General features: G+C 41.2%; 1 protein-coding gene across 12 annotated transcripts in view; it reads right to left on the bottom strand.

Moving 5' to 3' along the window:
* The window catches only part of stxbp5l (syntaxin binding protein 5L), a 258352-nt gene that overhangs the window by 80763 nt on the left and 159847 nt on the right, over window positions 1-17742 (bottom strand). For all 12 annotated transcript variants that reach the window (XM_052522027.1, XM_052522030.1, XM_052522028.1 and 9 more), the window contains one exon: window positions 11514-11648. In XM_052522027.1, coding sequence (XP_052377987.1) covers window positions 11514-11648 — 135 coding nt within the window. The remainder of the gene's footprint in view (window positions 1-11513; window positions 11649-17742) is intronic.

Genomic DNA, 17742 nt, shown 5'->3' with positions numbered 1-17742 from the left:
CCGGCAGGTTTAGGTTGGCTTTTCTTGGTCGGCATGGTAACGGCGGGATGGGATGACGAAGAGCTACCAGAAGGGGAAATATCTACATCCTGTCGAGAAGATTCCACCCTGTCTGAAAAGGGCCTCGACCGTCTACACTGAGACATTAATTATTCAACCAATACCCACAATTCTCTTGTCACAGAGTACACATACACAATGGGAGAATCTCAATTACATAATCCTCTCTCCTCGCCTCCTTCTCAGAACCCTTTGGAGGAGAAGGTCAGATGGGAGGGACTTTTGGGTTTCTCATTCAATGGGCTTTGAGAAGGAGGCGAGGAGATAGAAGAGAGGACACAAGGAGTATGCGATTGAGATTCCCCCAGAGAATATCCAACCACGAGAGCTCAGGTGAAATGACCATTATGGTTTTTTATGCTTGTTTTTCAGATGAGCACGCTTTGTCTGACAATGAATAGGAAAAGATAATGAAAATCATTATTTCTTCAGGGCTCACAAAGGATTAGGGTATTTTCTGTTCCTCAGCCTGCTGGGGGTGTGAATCATTTCTTTAGAGCAGGATTAGAAACGTATTGCTCCTGAAAGACACCAGACAAAAGAGACAATTATAAAATGCTGTAGGTTGCATTAGTCATTTTCCCTCTCTTTGTGGTATGTGTGTGAGTGGGGGTGGGCATGTTCTGTGATGACAAAATTAAAAGGCCGACGTGACACACCTGAAATAGATAGGGCATGATGACACAGTGCAGAAAGTACAGAAAGAAAAACCTGCACAGGGTACAGTACCAGTCAAACGTTTGGACACACCTACTCATTCAAGGGTTTTTCTTCATTTGTACTATTTTCAACATTTTATAATAGTAGAAAAGACATCAAAACTATGAAATAACAATAATGAACGGAATCATGTAGTAGCCAAAAAAAAGTGTTAAACAAATCAAAATCTATTTTATATTTGAGATTAACCACCATATTTGAGAGTAACCACCTTTTGCCTTGATGACACTCTTGGCATCCTCTCAAGAAGCTCGTCAAAGGTAAGGCATGAATTATATTTTTATTTCTGCGTTTTGTGTCGCGCCTGCAGGGTTGAAATATGCTTTTCTCTCTTTGTTTACTATGGTGCTACCCTCAGACAATAGCATCGTTTGCTTTCGCCGAAAAGCCTTTCTGAAATCTGACATGTTGGCTGGATTCACAAGTGTAGCTTTAATTTGCTATCTTGCATGTGTGATTTAATGAAAGTTAGATTTTTAAAGTAATTTATTTGAATTTGGCGCTCTGCATTTTCCCTTGGTCAGGTGGGACGCTAGCCCACGTATTCCAGAGAGGTTTTAACAGGTGTGCCTTGTTAAAAATTAATTTGTATAATTTCTTTCCTTCTTAATGTGTTTGAGCCAATCAGATCAGTTGTGACAAGGTAGGGGTGGTATACAGAAGATAGCCGTATTTAGTAAAAGACCAAGTCCATATTAAGGCAAGAACAGCTCAAATAAGCAAAGAGAAATGACAAATCATTACTTTAAGACACAAAGGTCAGTCAATATGGAACATTTCAAGAACTTTGATGAAACTATGATGAAACTGGCTCTCATGAGGACCGCCACAGGAAAGGAAGACCCAGAGTTACCTCTGCTGCAGAGGATAAGTTCATTAGAGTTAACTGCACCACAGATTGCAGCCCAAGTAAATGCTTAAAGCAATAGACACGTCTCAACACTAACTGCTCAGAGAAGACTAAGTGAGTCAGGCCTTCATAGTCGAATTGCGGCAAAGAATCCACTACTAAAGGACACCAAAAAGAAGAAGAGACTTGCTTGGGCTAAGAAACACGAGCAATGGACATTCGACTGGTGGAAATCTATTATTTTGTCTGATGAGTCCAAATTTGAGATTGTTGGTTCCAACCACCGTGTCTTTGTGAGACACATAGTAAGTGAACGGAGGATGGAGGAGGAGGTGTGATGGTGTGGGGGTGCCTTGCTGGTGACACTGATTTATTTGTAATTCAAGGCTCACTTACCCAGCATGGCTACCACAGCATTCTGCAGCGATGTGTCAGTACAATTGGTTTGCTCTTAGTGGGACTATCATCTGCTTTTCAACAGGACAATGACCCAACACACCTCCAGGCTGTGTAAGGGATATTTGACCAAGAAGGAGAGTGATGGAGTTTTGCATCAGATATCCTGGCCTCCACAATCACCTGACCTCAACCCAATTGAGATGGTTTGGGATGAGTTGGACCGCAGAGTGAAGGAAAAGCAGCCAGCAAGTGCTCAGCATATGTGGTAACTCTTTCAAGACCGTTGGAAAATTATTCCAGGTGAAGCTGATTGAGAGAATGCCAAGAGTGTGCAAAGCTGTCATCATGGCAAAGGGTGGCTACTTTGAAGAATGCAAAATATAAAATATATTTTGATTTGTTTCACTTTTTGGGGGGTTACTACATGATTCCATAAGTGTTATTTCATAGTGTTGATGTCTTCACTATTATTCTACAATGTAGAAAAGAGTACAAATAAAGAAACACCTGAATGAGTGGGTGTGTCCAAACCTTTGACTGGTACTGTGTATGCTGTTCCTTAGCTTCAGTCAGGCATAATGGACATTTTGTATTTATGTAATATTTTCAGTAGAATATCTATTTCTTACTGAATACACACCAATACAGGACTATGTGTACATTCAGAGGGTAGCTGGAATCTATTCTGCAGTTCTACCAAGTATTCATACCACTTACACATCTGTATATGAGATATTTTGACAGCAACTAAGCGGAGAGAAATTTGGGAAGTGCTTTACTCCACATGATCTCTATTCACCGGATGGCCTATAGTATTATAGCTGATGAGGATAGATGGTAAGTTGCATTAACATCAACATGAAATTTGGAGGAAACAGAGCTGGGTGAACGAGGCTCAGGGCTTTGGGACTAGGCGCTCCTGTGTCAATATTTGCTGGCCCTGCAGTAACGACAGTCCTTGATCTGTTCGACGCAGAATCCCAATTGCATACTCCTTGGCCCCTCTCTCCTCGTTTCCTTCTCAAAACCCATTAGAGAAGAAGGTCAGAAGGGAGCGATCTCTGGATTTCTGATCCAATGGGTTTTGAGAAGGAGGTTAGGAGAGAGGACGCGAGGTGTATGCAAATTGAGATTCTCCCAACGACTCTCTCCTCCTTATCTCTCTCTCTCTGGAGAAAAGCCTGGTTGGTGGTGACAAACTAATTTCCCAACAGCCTCTGGTCCCCCAGCCAGCCAACCAGCCAGCCAGCCAAGTTGAGTACAATCATGACACACACACACACACACACACACACACACACACACACACACACACACACACACACACACACACACACACACACACACACACACACACACACACACACACACACACACACACACACACACACACACACACACACATCGCTTCTGTTGTGTGCAAGTATTTTTATGTGTATCTCTGCACGGCGACTGCAACTGACAAGATACCAAAACGTTTTTTTTTTAAGTGCTGCGGTAACCATGTGTTCTTCTCCACTCATTTCCTGTTAGGTGTCAGGCTTTACTCCTCTTGTGCCTCACTAGATTGACTAGTGAAAAGACTGACATGCAAGAGGACGTGGAGGAAGGAGGAGGTGGTGGGAAGAAGAGAGGAGGGAGGAAACGTAGCATGTGTCTCTTGTTATCAGACGTGTGCCTGGGTTCCGCCCCTCAGGGATTTCTGTCTCAATTTAGGCTGCTGCCAAAACCGGCAGGCGTTAACCAGTGAGATTGCATTAGACTGATAAACTCAGGCCTAATTAGAAAATAATGGGCTCATTAAGGAAACACACGAGCCATTACTGCAGTCATTCAAAGGTATAGGAAATCAGAGACTGAATGGTCGCACAAGGAGCTATATACAGAACAGTAAACGTCCTGAAATAACAATCTGACATCAATATGTCTCATATTTGAATAGCTGATCCGTCTTTTTATCTTTTCCTCTTTGCCAAGTCTTTGTCCTTTTGTGTTCCTTTTTCACACAACACGGTGGACATTTTTGTCTTGTGAAATACAATGAGGAGTGAGGTAGGAGCCCCTGTGTCTTCCTAACAAAGCTATGTTCCCATCAGGCTTCCCGCTTTCTTCTTTGATTTGAGGCTGTGCTTTTCTTTCCCTGGTTTTATTACACAGACACTACATCTAAAGCCTCGTAGGAAAAGACCCAGACTAGAGCATTATGGGTAGTAGGGGGTTCTGGCCCCATATTGGGAGCTGTGAATAAAGGACAGCTGGCACTTACTTTAAATTAGCCCTTATTGGGGAGGGGAGAGAGAGAGAGAGAGAGAGAGAGAGAGAGAGAGAGAGAGAGAGAGAGAGAGAGAGAGAGAGAGAGAGAGAGAGAGAGAGAGAGAGAGAGAGAGAGAGAGAGAGAGATCATAGTTGAGTGATTGATTACTTCCAAGGAGCCAGAATGAATTGGGTATATTGTCTTTGCAACCCATTGGGGGAATCAGCCAGCATGCTAGTGTGATGTTTATGTGTCCGATACATCCTCTTCCTGCCAGCAATGCAGCTCTATCGAGATGGATGCAGTGTACTTGCCGTGTCTCCCACTTCTGATAATGGAAAAGCAAATTCATTTTGGATCACAAGTGCCTCACTGCTCAGCCAATACTCAGGAGGGCGGGGAGATACACACATCATATAATGAGTGTTTTGGTACTGGCTTTTAGGAAAAAGAGTCCTGCTCAGAAAAGCTCCACTTTAAATAAGTGATGTGTGTCTTAGCGTGTGTGTGTGTGTGTGTGTTGAGCTGAAAATCTGAATAATAACATCCTCCACCTCAATTTAATAGGTCCACAGCAGTCGCTTTAATCTTAATATTAAATCATTTCTGTCACGCCCTGATCTGTTTCACCTGTCCTTGTGATTGTCTCCACCCCCCTCCAGGTGTCGCCCATCTTCCCCATTATCCCCTGTGTATTTATACATGTGTTCTCTGTTTGTCCATTGCCAGTTCATCTTGTTTGTCAAGTCAACCACTGTTTTTTCAGCTCCTGCTTTTCCCCAGTCTCTCTTTTTCTTGGCCCCCCTGGTTTTGACCCTTGCCTGTCCTGTCTCTGAGCCCGCCTGCCCGACTACTGTGCCTGTCTCTGAGCCCGCCTGCCGTCCTGTGTCTGTTCCCCTATACTCTGGATTCTCGACCCCTGCCTGCCTTGACTTGTAGTTGCCTGCCCCCTTTGCTTAAATAAACTGTGTTAATTCCACAGTCTGCATCTGGGTCTTACCTTGATCCCTGATACATTTCTCTATAACAATTAATGTTATTGTTACAGAGTTTTGGTGAGTTTTGGAACTCTCTTTCCTATTGGTCGATTAACTAATTTATCGCCTGATGATGTCACCAGCTATGCCAAAACTCCCACCTAACAAAACAGATTGAGATTTCAGGTGCTTTTCAAACATCTCCTACACCCTATAGTGTGGAAATATATATATATATATATTTTTAAACCACAGGGGATCTCATTTTTGACTGCACTGGGCCTTTAAGCCTGAAAGTGCATATGGTAAATGTCATGAAAATAAACATTGGGGATATGGTTTTTGCTGTTCCAATTTAATACTTGTACAAAGTTATATTTAGTTCCACCATATGCATACGGAAACACACACACGTTAACACGCGCACATACACACACACACACACACACACACACACACACACACACACACACACACACACACACACACACACATTAGCTCCTCACACACCTCCGTCCTCCTCGAGCATGACGGAGAGGGAAAAAACAAGCCTCATTCCTTCCCCTCTGCAGTTCATTTCCATTAGAGGCATGCTTGATGCTTTCCCTGTGAAGGAGCACAGTGTGCGTGCGTGGGTGGGTGGGTGTGTGTGTTTGTGAGAGAGACTCATCTTCATACATACTGAGTGGAAAGCAGTTCAACACAGTCAGACAATACAGGCTTCATTGGCTCTGTTTAAACACGTTGATGAGGACGAAACATTATTGTTCAACTTTTATTGAACTACTCTTTCAAACCCACTTAACGCATGTTAAAAGTAGTCGTAGTTATTGCATGAGCATCATCTAACACTGGCGTGGTGTAAGTGAGCACTGGCGTGGTGTAAGTTAGTTTGCCAAAGCTTCATTGACAAATGAGTTGACGTGGCAGTGCAAGAGGCTTTAGGATAGAACAAGGGCTAGTGTTGGGCCAGTAACTGAAAGGTTGCTGGTTCAAATCCCGAGCTTACTAGGCGTTGAGCGAGGCACTCAACCCTAGTCACTCTGGATAAGACTGTCTGCTAAACAACTCAAAGGTCATATTAATGACACCAACGTCAACAACTGCTGACGACCATGTGAGGGATAAGCAACGAGGGGCTATGCGTTCTCTGGACAATAATGCACGGTGTGAAAGGTATGTGCCACAGCACACAGTGGAGTGGCACCATTATTGCATTATTTTCAGAGAACGCCTGAAGCCCCCTGTCGGTTATCTCTCTTATACCACGGCTATAATTGACCGCATTTGCAGCTAGAAATGTGTTATTTTGCCAATGTAACCGTGTTCAACATCAACTGAAGCAGCAAGCGAGTTTACTAGATAGCTGTTGTAGTTGCATTGGTAACTGAACAAGCAGACATGCTAGCTTAGCTGACCAAACCATAAGTCCTCCTAAATGTTAGCTTGCTATTGTTGAAAATCGAATATTGAACAATGCCAATTATGTTTTCAATTAGATTTTTGATTTCAAAGGCAGCCAAACATATGAACGTTTGACAACACGGCCGGTTATTGCCATGTTTTACAGAGAAATAATGCACACTAGAAATGAGCCAATCAGAAACTAGTACTCAACAATGTTGTGGTATAATACATGATAATAATTAACATACATTCCAATTAAGCAGGAGGATTCGGATATATGTTTGGTTAGGTCCCACCCAGTGGTAGACTCCTGAGCCTGCCATTGGAGCGACTGACAGACGGCCCACCCATTGAAATCCAGTCTGCTTACTTTGGCTAAAACTGTCAAGTCAAGGCACAAAGCCGCCTCGGTGGATGGGACTAGAGTGAAGCGTGATTGACACTACAGTGGAGGGCATGTCAGACTAACACCCGAGGGACAAAGCATAGGTGAATGAAGCCTACAGAACAGACTTCCTGTGTGTGACAGGGAAGAGACTCATTGGACTAGGTGTCTGAAGGCTCTGTCTGGATATGTCACTTATAATAATACATTTATCAGATGCTTTTATCTAAAGCGACTTACAGTCATGTGTGCATACGTTTTATGTAAGTATGGCCCCAGCAGGAAACAAACCCATGACCCTTGGCATTGCAAGTGTCCCGCTATACTGACTGAGCCATACAGAGCCACTCGTGTCTACTACTTAAGCAATAAGTCACAAGAGGCAGTGCTATGTCATGAATACAGACACAGGTAAATGTTGTTGTTCGGCCCGACGAGGTAGCGGACACAGCACTGCCTCGCGTGACTTATTGCATTCGCAAAAATTTTAACAACATATTAAAATAACAATGAATTACATATTTCCATTAAAAAGTTATTTTGATATGTCAGTTCATAGAATTTCATTCTTCCATCAGTGATATAGTCCAGATAAAAATCTGGTTGTTAGCGCTTTTGATCATGTTGCTACAGATGCAACCTGGTCTTCAATTATTTTTGAATAGTTGCTATGCAAAAGGACTGGTCCTCAGTTCTAAACAAAATCTGCTGTGCAGGCTGAATAACGTTCTTGTCACTTGCTAGATAGCTAACCCAGTTAGATAGCTAACCCAGTTAGATAGCTATCCCAGTTAGATAGCTAACCCAGTTAGATAGCTAAACCACTTAGATAGCTAACCCAGTGTACATTTTTGTTTGCTTTAGCTTTTTTCTATTGTCATTTGGATATGTCTATGATCATGATGTTGATACAGTACTTGTTTTTTCGTCTCATCTGGGCTCCGTTCACTCTATGTATGGCACTACAGAGATCAAAATAAAAAAGTGACACATTGCTTCTGAGATAGAACAGGCAAACAGCAAGGCTTATATTAACCCCGCTGTACCAAACTAACCCACTGTGGCAGTTAACCCACTGTTCCTAGGCCGTCATTGAAAATAAGAATTTGTTCTTAACTGACTTGCCTAGTTAAATAAAATAAATAAAAATGCTAGGCTAATATTAACCCCGCTGTACCAAACTAAATACTAGGCTTATATTAACCCCTGTTGTACCAAACTAAATGCTAGGCTTATATTAACCCCCGTTGTACCAAACTAAATGCTAGGCTTATATTAACCCCCGTTGTACCAAACTAAATGCTAGGCTTACATTAACCCCGCTGTACCAAACTAAATGTTAGGCTTATATTAACCCCGTTGTACCAAACTAAATGCTAGGCTTATATTAACCCCGTTGTACCAAACTAAATGCCAGGCTTATATTAACCCCCATTGTACCAAACTAAATGCTAGGCTTATATTAACCCCGGTGTACCAAACTAAATGCTAGGCTTAAATTAACCCCCGTTATACCAAACTAAATGCTAGGCTTATATTAACCCCCGCTGTACCAAACTAAATGCTAGGCTTATATTAACCCCGGTGTACCAAACTAAATGCTAGGCTTAAATTAACCCCCGTTATACCAAACTAAATGCTAGGCTTATATTAACCCCCGCTGTACCAAACTAAATGCTAGGCTTATATTAACCCTGTTGTACCAAACTAAATGCCAGGCTTACAGTATATTAACCCCCATTGTACCAAACTAAATGCTAGGCTTATATTAACCCCGGTGTACCAAACTAAATGCTAGGCTTATATTAACCCCCATTGTACCAAATTAAATGCTAGGCTTATATTAACCCTGCTGTACCAAACTAAATGCGAGGCTTATATTAACCCCCGTTGTACCAAACTAAATGCTAGGCTTATATTAACCCCCGTTGTACCAAACTAAATGCTAGGCTTATATTAACCCCCGTTGTACCAAACTAAATGCTAGGCTTATTTTAACCCCGCTGTACCAAACTAAATGCTAGGCTTATATTAACCCCCGTTGTACCAAACTAAATGCTAGGCTTATATTAACCCCCGTTGTACCAAACTAAATGCTAGGCTTATATTAACCCCCGTTGTACCAAACTAAATGCTAGGCTTATTTTAACCCCACTGTACCAAACTAAATGCTAGGCTTACATTAAACCCAACTCTACCGAACTAAATGCCAGGCTGGAAACAAGGGGAAATAATGTGTGAGTTGAGATAAATACAATAAATGATTGGGACAGTAACATGAACATGATATTCTTATGGAGGCACAGTGATCATTTTCGGATGGAACTGTTAGCAGGCATAGATGTGTCCAATGGCCAAAATAGCACAGCTTGGAATGCTGCTCATCCAATCAGCATTCAGGATCCCAAAACTACCGGTTTTATAAATGATTGTTTCACTGTATGACTGTTCCTTCTGGTCAGCATTTCAGGTGCTGCTTATGACGACAGCTTCAACCAGAGCCATGTACAGTTGAAGTCGGAAGTTTACATACACTTAGGTAGGAGTCATTATAACTTGTTTTTCAACCACTCCACAAATTTCTTGTTAACAAACTGTAGTTTTGGCAAGTTGGTTAGGACATCTACTTTGCGCATGACAAAAGTACTTTTTCCAACAGTTGTTTAAAGACAGATTATTTTACTTATATTTAACTGTATCACAATTCCAGTGGGTCAGAAGTTTACATACACTAAGTTGACTATGCCTTTAAACAGTTTGGAAAATTCCAGAAAAAAAAACAGCCCAAAAAATTGTAGACCTCCACAAGACTGGTTCATCCTTGGGAACAATTTTCAAACACATTAAGGTACCACGTTTGTCTGTAGGAACAATAGTACGCAAGTTTAAACACCATGGGACCACGCAGTCGTCATACTGCTCAGGAAGAAAACGCGTTCTGTCTCCTAGAGATGAACGTACTTCATTGCGAAAATTGCAAATCAATCACAGAACAACAGCAAAGGACCTTATAGATTTGCTATAGGAAATGGGTACAAAAGTATCTATATCCACAGTAAAACGAGTCCTATATCGACATAACCTGAAAGGCCCCTCAGCAAAGAAGAAGTCACTGCTCCAAAACCAAAAAAAAAGCCAGACTACAGGTTGCAACTGCACATGGGGAGAAAGATCATACTTTTTGGAGAAATGTCCTCTGGTCTGATGAAACAAAAATAGAACTGTTTGGACATAATGACCATTGTCATGTTTGGAGGAGAAAGGGGGAGGCTTGCAAGCCGAAGAACGCCATCCCAACCGTGAAGCACGGGGGTGGCAGCATCATGTTGTGGGGATGCTTTGCTGCAGGAGGGACTGGTGCACTTCACAAAATAGATGACATCACGAGAAAGGAAAATGATGTGGATGTATTGAAGCAACATCTCAAGACATAAGTAGAAAGTTAAAGCTTGGTCGCAAATGGGTCTTCCATACGGACAATTACCCCAAGCATACTTCCAAAGTTGTGGCAAAATGGCTTAAGTACAACAAAGTCAAGGTATTGGAGTGGCCATCACAAAGCCCTGACCTCAATCCTATAGAAAATTTGTGGGCAGAACTGAAAAAGTTTGTGCGAGCAAGGAGGCCTACAAACCTGACTCAGTTACACCAGCTCTGTCAGGAGGAATTGGCCCAATTCACCCAACATATTGTGGGAAGCTTGTGGAAGGCTACCCAAAATGTTTGACCCAAGATAAACAATTTAAAGGCAATGCTCCCAAATACTCATTGAGTGTATGTGAACTTCTGACCCCCTGGACATTTCATATTCTTAAAATAAAGTGGTGATCCTAACTGACCTAAGACAGATCATTTTTACTTGGATTAAATAAAGGTCAGTAATTGTGAAAAACTGAGTTTAAATGTATTTGGCTAAGGTGTATGTAAACTTCAGACTTCAAATGTAATTAGAGAGTTACTTGGGACATTGAGGTTTCTGCATTATGATGCATTTACACTACAAAATGAGATGGCACCCATGTTAGCACCCCCATTAACATTACACAGGGAATATTCAAACAATGCTATGTAACTGAATTTCTGGAATCAGAACCATTTTCAACATAAGAAAAGTTGGCCCAACTCTGTAAATATAGGTCTATGGCTTCAACTAACTAAATACCAGGCCTTCTGTGGCCCGAATTTCCTGGCAAGTCACTGTCATCATCATCATCATCATCATGATCATTATATTATCATCCACCCAACAAGACCATTGTCACTGCCGTGAACTCAGTATTAAATAGAATAGAACATTATCATCATTATGGTCATCATCATTACAACAATCCTCAGAATATTATCACCCACACAACAAGAACTTCATAACAGCTCTCAACTCAACGTCATCCCACAGTAGTCATCATCATTAGGTTATCATTGACTATTGAACATTTGTGTATGTTAGATGATTCAACTCACAGTTCTATGGCCTTGTTCCACATGATGACGTATCCAGACAGAACGAAGGACTCGATGTTGACGATGTGTGTATTGCCACGCTCTGTGCCCACGTACAGCCATTTACTCTGGAAGGGGAGGTGGCAAAAAGTGATCCTGAGGAGGAAAACAAACAACAGCGTTAAAATACGATAACATTTGATATAATGATTTGGTAGGGATTATGTTGTGTTTTCAGTTGAAATTGTAAAAAAAAAAAAAAAAAATTGCTTCTTAGCAGAGAGCATTTTCTCAAGCAAAAATGTTGCCAGGGCTGTTTGGGATTGGTCTGAGTGAGGTGGTGAAAACTGAAAACAAGCTGTTATTGGCAAAGAGGTTTGGAACGCTCTTTCTTATTGGCCTATTAACTAATTGACCATCCATGCATAGTGTTGTCCACTACCGGATCATTTCAGTTAGTGAAACTCCCAAAGTCATTCCATCCATGCATAGTGTTTGTCCACTACCGGATCATTTCAGTTAGTGAAACTCCCAAAGTCATTCCATCCATGCATAGTGTTGTCCACTACCGGATCATATTACAGTTAGTGAAAGTCCCAAAGTCATTCCATCCATGCATAGTGTTGTCCACTACCGGATCATTTCAGTTAGTGAAAGTCCCAAAGTCATTCCATCCATGCATAGTGTTGTCCACTACCGGATCATTTCAGTTAGTGAAACTCCCAAAGTCATTCCATCCATGCATAGTGTTGTCCACTACCGGATCATATTACAGTTAGTGAAAGTCCCAAAGTCATTCCATCCATGCATAGTGTTGTCCACTACCGGATCATTTCAGTTAGTGAAAGTCCCAAAGTCATTCCATCCATGCATAGTGTTTGATAATCAATCCATGTGATTTTGTTTCACTGAATCTCTGTCTGTACAGGCTATTTGGTTAAATGGCTTCTGGCTGGGCAAATAAGTGGAAGTTGTATGGCTCATCTATTAGTTGGGTCATATATCACTGATCAGAAACATTTAGTATGCAATAATGTAGCCTAAATCAAGAGTAGGCCTATTATTTTGCTCGATCGTGTATAGCCTATGCAACTCCAAAAGCCTGCAGAGGTTGTGAAATATGAACAAGAGACTCACATGAAGATAGGTCTCTACGCCTGCTCCCAAACAAAGTGTACACAAAGTGTACATAGGACAGAGATGAAACATGGATCCAAAAAGGATGGCCTTTCTATGTGGTAGTGGTTTCATGTACTTCCCCGTGTTGCTGTGTGGGAAACATATTATTTTATTCTGTTATATTCCATTATATACTTACTATAAAATATATGTGTGTTGACTGTGATCGGGTAGGTGTGTCTTGTCTGTTTAATTAACAAAATAACTAACTATTGCTTTCAATTGGATGGAGCAGCCATGGCTGCACAGAACCGTAACATAGGTCTAATTAAACTCAAAATATGCCATTCTTTTCTTCTGATAATATATTGTATTAGTCTTATGTTTCTTAGGACCTGCTTAAACAAATTGAATATAGATTTTTTTTCTTCTGGTGTTTATTCTCAATTGATTTATTCAAATAGAGGCCCACCCATATCTGCACACCACTACTACTTGTCACCAGCATGACGGCACAGGAGCTATAAAAGGCATATGCAGGCAAGAATGTGGTCAAATTGGCCTGTTTGTAAGGGAGTCGTATAAACATTGGCCAAACACGTTTCCAGGCAAAAATACCGTAAATCCTGCGTGAAAGCGGTATATCACTAAAAGGACATTATCGTAATTTTCACACTTTCATAGTATTATTTCAACCTCATAGTGTGAAAATATATACTGTATTAAACACAGAAAATCACGTTTTTGACTGCACTGTGCCTTTAATTATTCCTCCTCCTTCACCTATTCGGCAGCAGTCATCAATAAGTCACGCATCATTACCCTGAGACAAACAGAAGCTAATCACAAGTGGTCAGTATCATTGGGATTGAAAATGCCCTGCACCTTTTGTTCTCTAACTTGTTATCTCCTTCTTACTTCCTTCCCTCTCTCCCCCAACTCACCCCTCTTTATCTCTCTGAACTATTGAGCTCAGGGCTCAAAAATACAGACAAAACCAGTTGAAAGCAATTATCATGGTAAGTGCTATCCCGGCTGCACGCTCCATTTGTCTCTCTCATTCTCTCTCCCTCACACTGCCATGTGTATTTGTGTATTTGCTTATTGTTCCATTACATTGCAGTAATACGACACAGCTGATTATACACATTACCGGCTCCATTTCCACGTGTCATTTTCTCACTTGAAATTATGAAATAAGGGCTCTAAAGTGCGACCCGTTTTATTTTGGGAGCACCAGTACAACTAAAATAAAATGTTTAAAAAAAAAGATAAATGAGTAATGATATTTTCCCTCAGCTCTTCTCAAACAAGACAGAATGGCACCTGCTTCCAGTTCCTGGGCCACGCACACCAAGCCCCACCCCCACCAAGCCCCACCCCCTGTATCTCAAGCAGGCAGCACACAGTTCCTCCATGCTGTTTATTCCCTCAGCATGCTGTCAATTCATGCACTCAACATATTATTGCAAAACAAGAACGATGCGGCTTTCCGCATTATTTCTAAATATGAATCCACAAGTTTTCTCTATTATATTATTAGTTTGTGTATCTTGCTCTCGGTGAAACGCAAGTTAGTTTAAGGAAGCTGGCATGTGCCTAAAATACTGCTAATCACTAATGCTTATTGCTTATTAGCTAACTGGCTAGCTAAATTCCATTTAGCTAAATGCACTAGCTAGAGCAAAGCAAACGTTAGTGCTAACACTGGTTGCTACTACTGGTGGTTTGATTTGATTTGATGTAGATCCCCATAAGGGAAACTCATGTATTATAATATATTCCCAGGGGCGGCAGGTAGCCTGGCGGGTAGGAGCATCGGGCCAAAAATCGAAAGGTTGCTGGATCGAATCCCTGAGCTGACAACGTTCAAATCTATCATTCTGCCCCTGAGCAAGGCAGATAACCCACTATTCTCCGGTCTCCGATGACGTGGATGTCAATTAAGGCAGCACCCCGCACCTCTCTGATTCAGAGGGGTTGGGTTAAATGTGGAAGACACATTTCAGTTGAGTACATTCAGTTGTAAAATTGACTAGGTATCCCCCTTTCCTTTCCCCTACAAGGTGTCGAAAGCATTCTGTAGGGATGCTGGCCCCAAAGCTTCCCACAGTTGTGTCAAGTTGGCTGGATGTCCAGTTCTTGATACACATAGGAAACTGTTAAGCGTAAGTGGTGCATGGGTAAAATCCCTGGGGGAGCCAGAAAAACAACAACATTACAACATACTGTATGTGTTGTGATAACTGCGTTGTTTGCTCTTTAACTTGTTACTTCATATGCCTTGTGACTGTGATATATGCCTACGGTCGAGACAATAAGAAGACACAGTGGCAGTATACATTCAACCATTCTCACAAAGACACCACAGTTGGAACCAAAAATCTCTTTGCAAATTTCTTTGCAACATTTCGACCATGGTGACCTGATTCACACAGTCTCCACTGAAGAGTTGGTGTTGAGATGTGTCTGTGACTTGAACTCTGTGAAGCATTTATTTGGGCTGCAATTTCTGAGGCTGGTAACTCTAATGAACTTATCCTCTGCAGCAGAGGTAACTCTGGGTCTTCCTTTCCCGTGGCGGTCCTCATGAGAGCCAGTTTCATCATAGCACTTGATGGTTTTTGCAATTGCACTTGAAGAAACTTTCGAAGTTCTTGAAATGTTCCATATTGACTGACCTTCATGTCTTAAAGTAATGACAGACTGTCATTTCTCTTTGCTTATTTGAGCTATTCTTGCCATAATATGGACTTTACCAAATAGGGCTATATTCTGTATACCAAACCGCCCTTGTCACAACACAACTTTTATTTTATTTATTTTATTTCACCTTTATTTAACCAGGTAGGCTAGTTGACAACAAGTTCTCATTTGCAACTGCGACCTGGCCAAGATAAAGCATAGCAGGGTGAACAGACAACACAGAGTTACACATGGAGTAAACAATTAACAAGTCAATAACACAGTAGAAAAAAAAGAAAAAAAAGGGGAGTCTATATACAATGTGTGCAAAAGGCATGAGGAGGTAGGCGAATAATTACAATATTGCAGATTAACACTGGAGTGATAAATGATCAGATGATCATGTACAGGTAGAGATATTGGTGTGCAAAAGAGCAGAAAAGTAAATAAATAAAAACTGTGGGTATGAGGCAGGTGAAAATGGGTGGGCTATTTACCAATAGATTACTGATTGGCTCAAACACGTTAAGAAGGAAATATATTCCACAAATGAACTTTTAACAAGGCACACCTGTTGATTTAAATGCATTCCAGGTGACTATCTCATGAAACTGGTTGAGAGAATGAGCGTTCAAAGCTGTCATCAAGGAAAAGGGTGGCTACTTTGAAGAATCTCAAATATACAATATTATTTTATTTGTTTAACACTTTTTTCTGTTACTACATGATTCCATATGTGTTATTTCATGGTTTTGATGTCTATTATTATTCTATAATGTAGAAAATTGTATTTAATAAAGAAAAACCCCTGAATGAGTAGGTGTCTCATTAGGAATCTCATTAAGATTGGTATTGTATGTCAATAAATATCGCAATAGTTGGTTGAAAAATCTTAATGAGATTTTTTTGCCCTACTAACTACCTGGTAGCTTTACCAGTATATGCAAACATTTGATGGTACAGCAATAAGTACGTAGGATTCATATAGGCCCAACGTAGGCTATATCTCAATAATAATAAAAAAAAAACATGTTTCTGGTGCTCCTAAATGTTCTGTGGTGCTCCTAAGTTAGGAGCACAAGTGCTACCAATGATTTTGTTTTATTTTGAACCCTGTGTACAAGCATACTTCACTCACACGTAAGGTTGTGCATAATATACTACGTCAGCTGTGTAATCATTAGTCAATCAATACACCATTGATAGCAAGGCATGCTTGGTGTTCATGTAACATGTAATATATTCAGAGGTAGGCTTCTATGTGGCGGTGCGGCCTTGCAATAAAGTCAACTAGGTGAAACGTCTGTCAATATGCCCTTGAGCAAAGGAACTTTACCCTAATTGCTCCTGTAAGTCACTCTGGACAACAGCGTCTGTTAAATTACTCAAATGTACAAATGTAAAACATTTGTCTGTCGTCTGCTACGTGGCGGTGGGGTCATGTAATATATTCAGAAGTAGGCTTCTATGTGGTGGTGGGGTGTTCATACAGTCGTTCAGTCTGCATTAGCATCCATCGTGTTTATAAGCACCATCACTAGGGAATACAGATCAACACACTAATTCTCTCCTGTCTATGGTGATTACCTCTCCAGGAGAGAGAATGAGCGGACCCCGTTCCTCGCCACCCCACTTCCACTTACCCGGGAGACGCAGGATTATTAGATAGGAGATAAATGAGATGGAAGACAATTCAAAAAAGGATTTTGACCCCTTGGGTGTGCCGGGGTGAGGGGAATGGTAAATTGGGAGAGGCAGGAGAGGGCAACTGTGTTTGAGAGAATGGGGAAGATTATATTTGGCTTCACACTTTCACCAGCTTTGCTGCAAGAAGTGTTTCAGCCACATAATCTTCATCAGACGTGTTTATTTATTTTTTACATTTTGGAGTGCCATCAGTTCCCAGTGTTTTTGAACTTGGGATTTCATTTGAAGTCATTGTCATATATGGGAGAGCACCCAGCTAATAAAGCGAGATATCACACCTGTTACCCACTCCACAGGCAGGAGAGGAAGTGTGTGAGAGAACAGGGGGAAGATTATATTTGACTATAATTGACACTTTCCCGAGCTTTGCTGCCAGAAGTCTATCAGCAGCATAATCTAGAGAGGAAAGTTGAGTGAGGTTGCATGTCACAATGACATGTGTAGGTATTCTGTCAGTTCTTACAGCTGGCAAGGATAATTATTGACATCTGATTCCCAGCAGTATATGGAGAAAAACTCAGATAATGGACATTTACAAAATCAACTACTTAAATTAGGAGTTCCGCAAGGTTCAACTGTTGCCCCTTTTATATTTCTCCTGATTGTTACACGAAAGGACATTTCTTTCTAAAATGAACCCCAAGAGCCCTAATCAAAGTGAAGTTAAGTACTCCAACTGGTACAACTCACTGAGCCTTCTAACTATAAGAAAAAATATACTGAAATCAAAGCCCTTGGC

This window comes from Oncorhynchus keta, chromosome 7 (genome assembly GCF_023373465.1).
Source record: "Oncorhynchus keta strain PuntledgeMale-10-30-2019 chromosome 7, Oket_V2, whole genome shotgun sequence".
NCBI lineage: Eukaryota > Metazoa > Chordata > Actinopteri > Salmoniformes > Salmonidae > Oncorhynchus > Oncorhynchus keta.
Note: the sequence above shows the minus strand (reverse complement) of the source record. Positions and strands in the feature narration are given on the sequence as shown.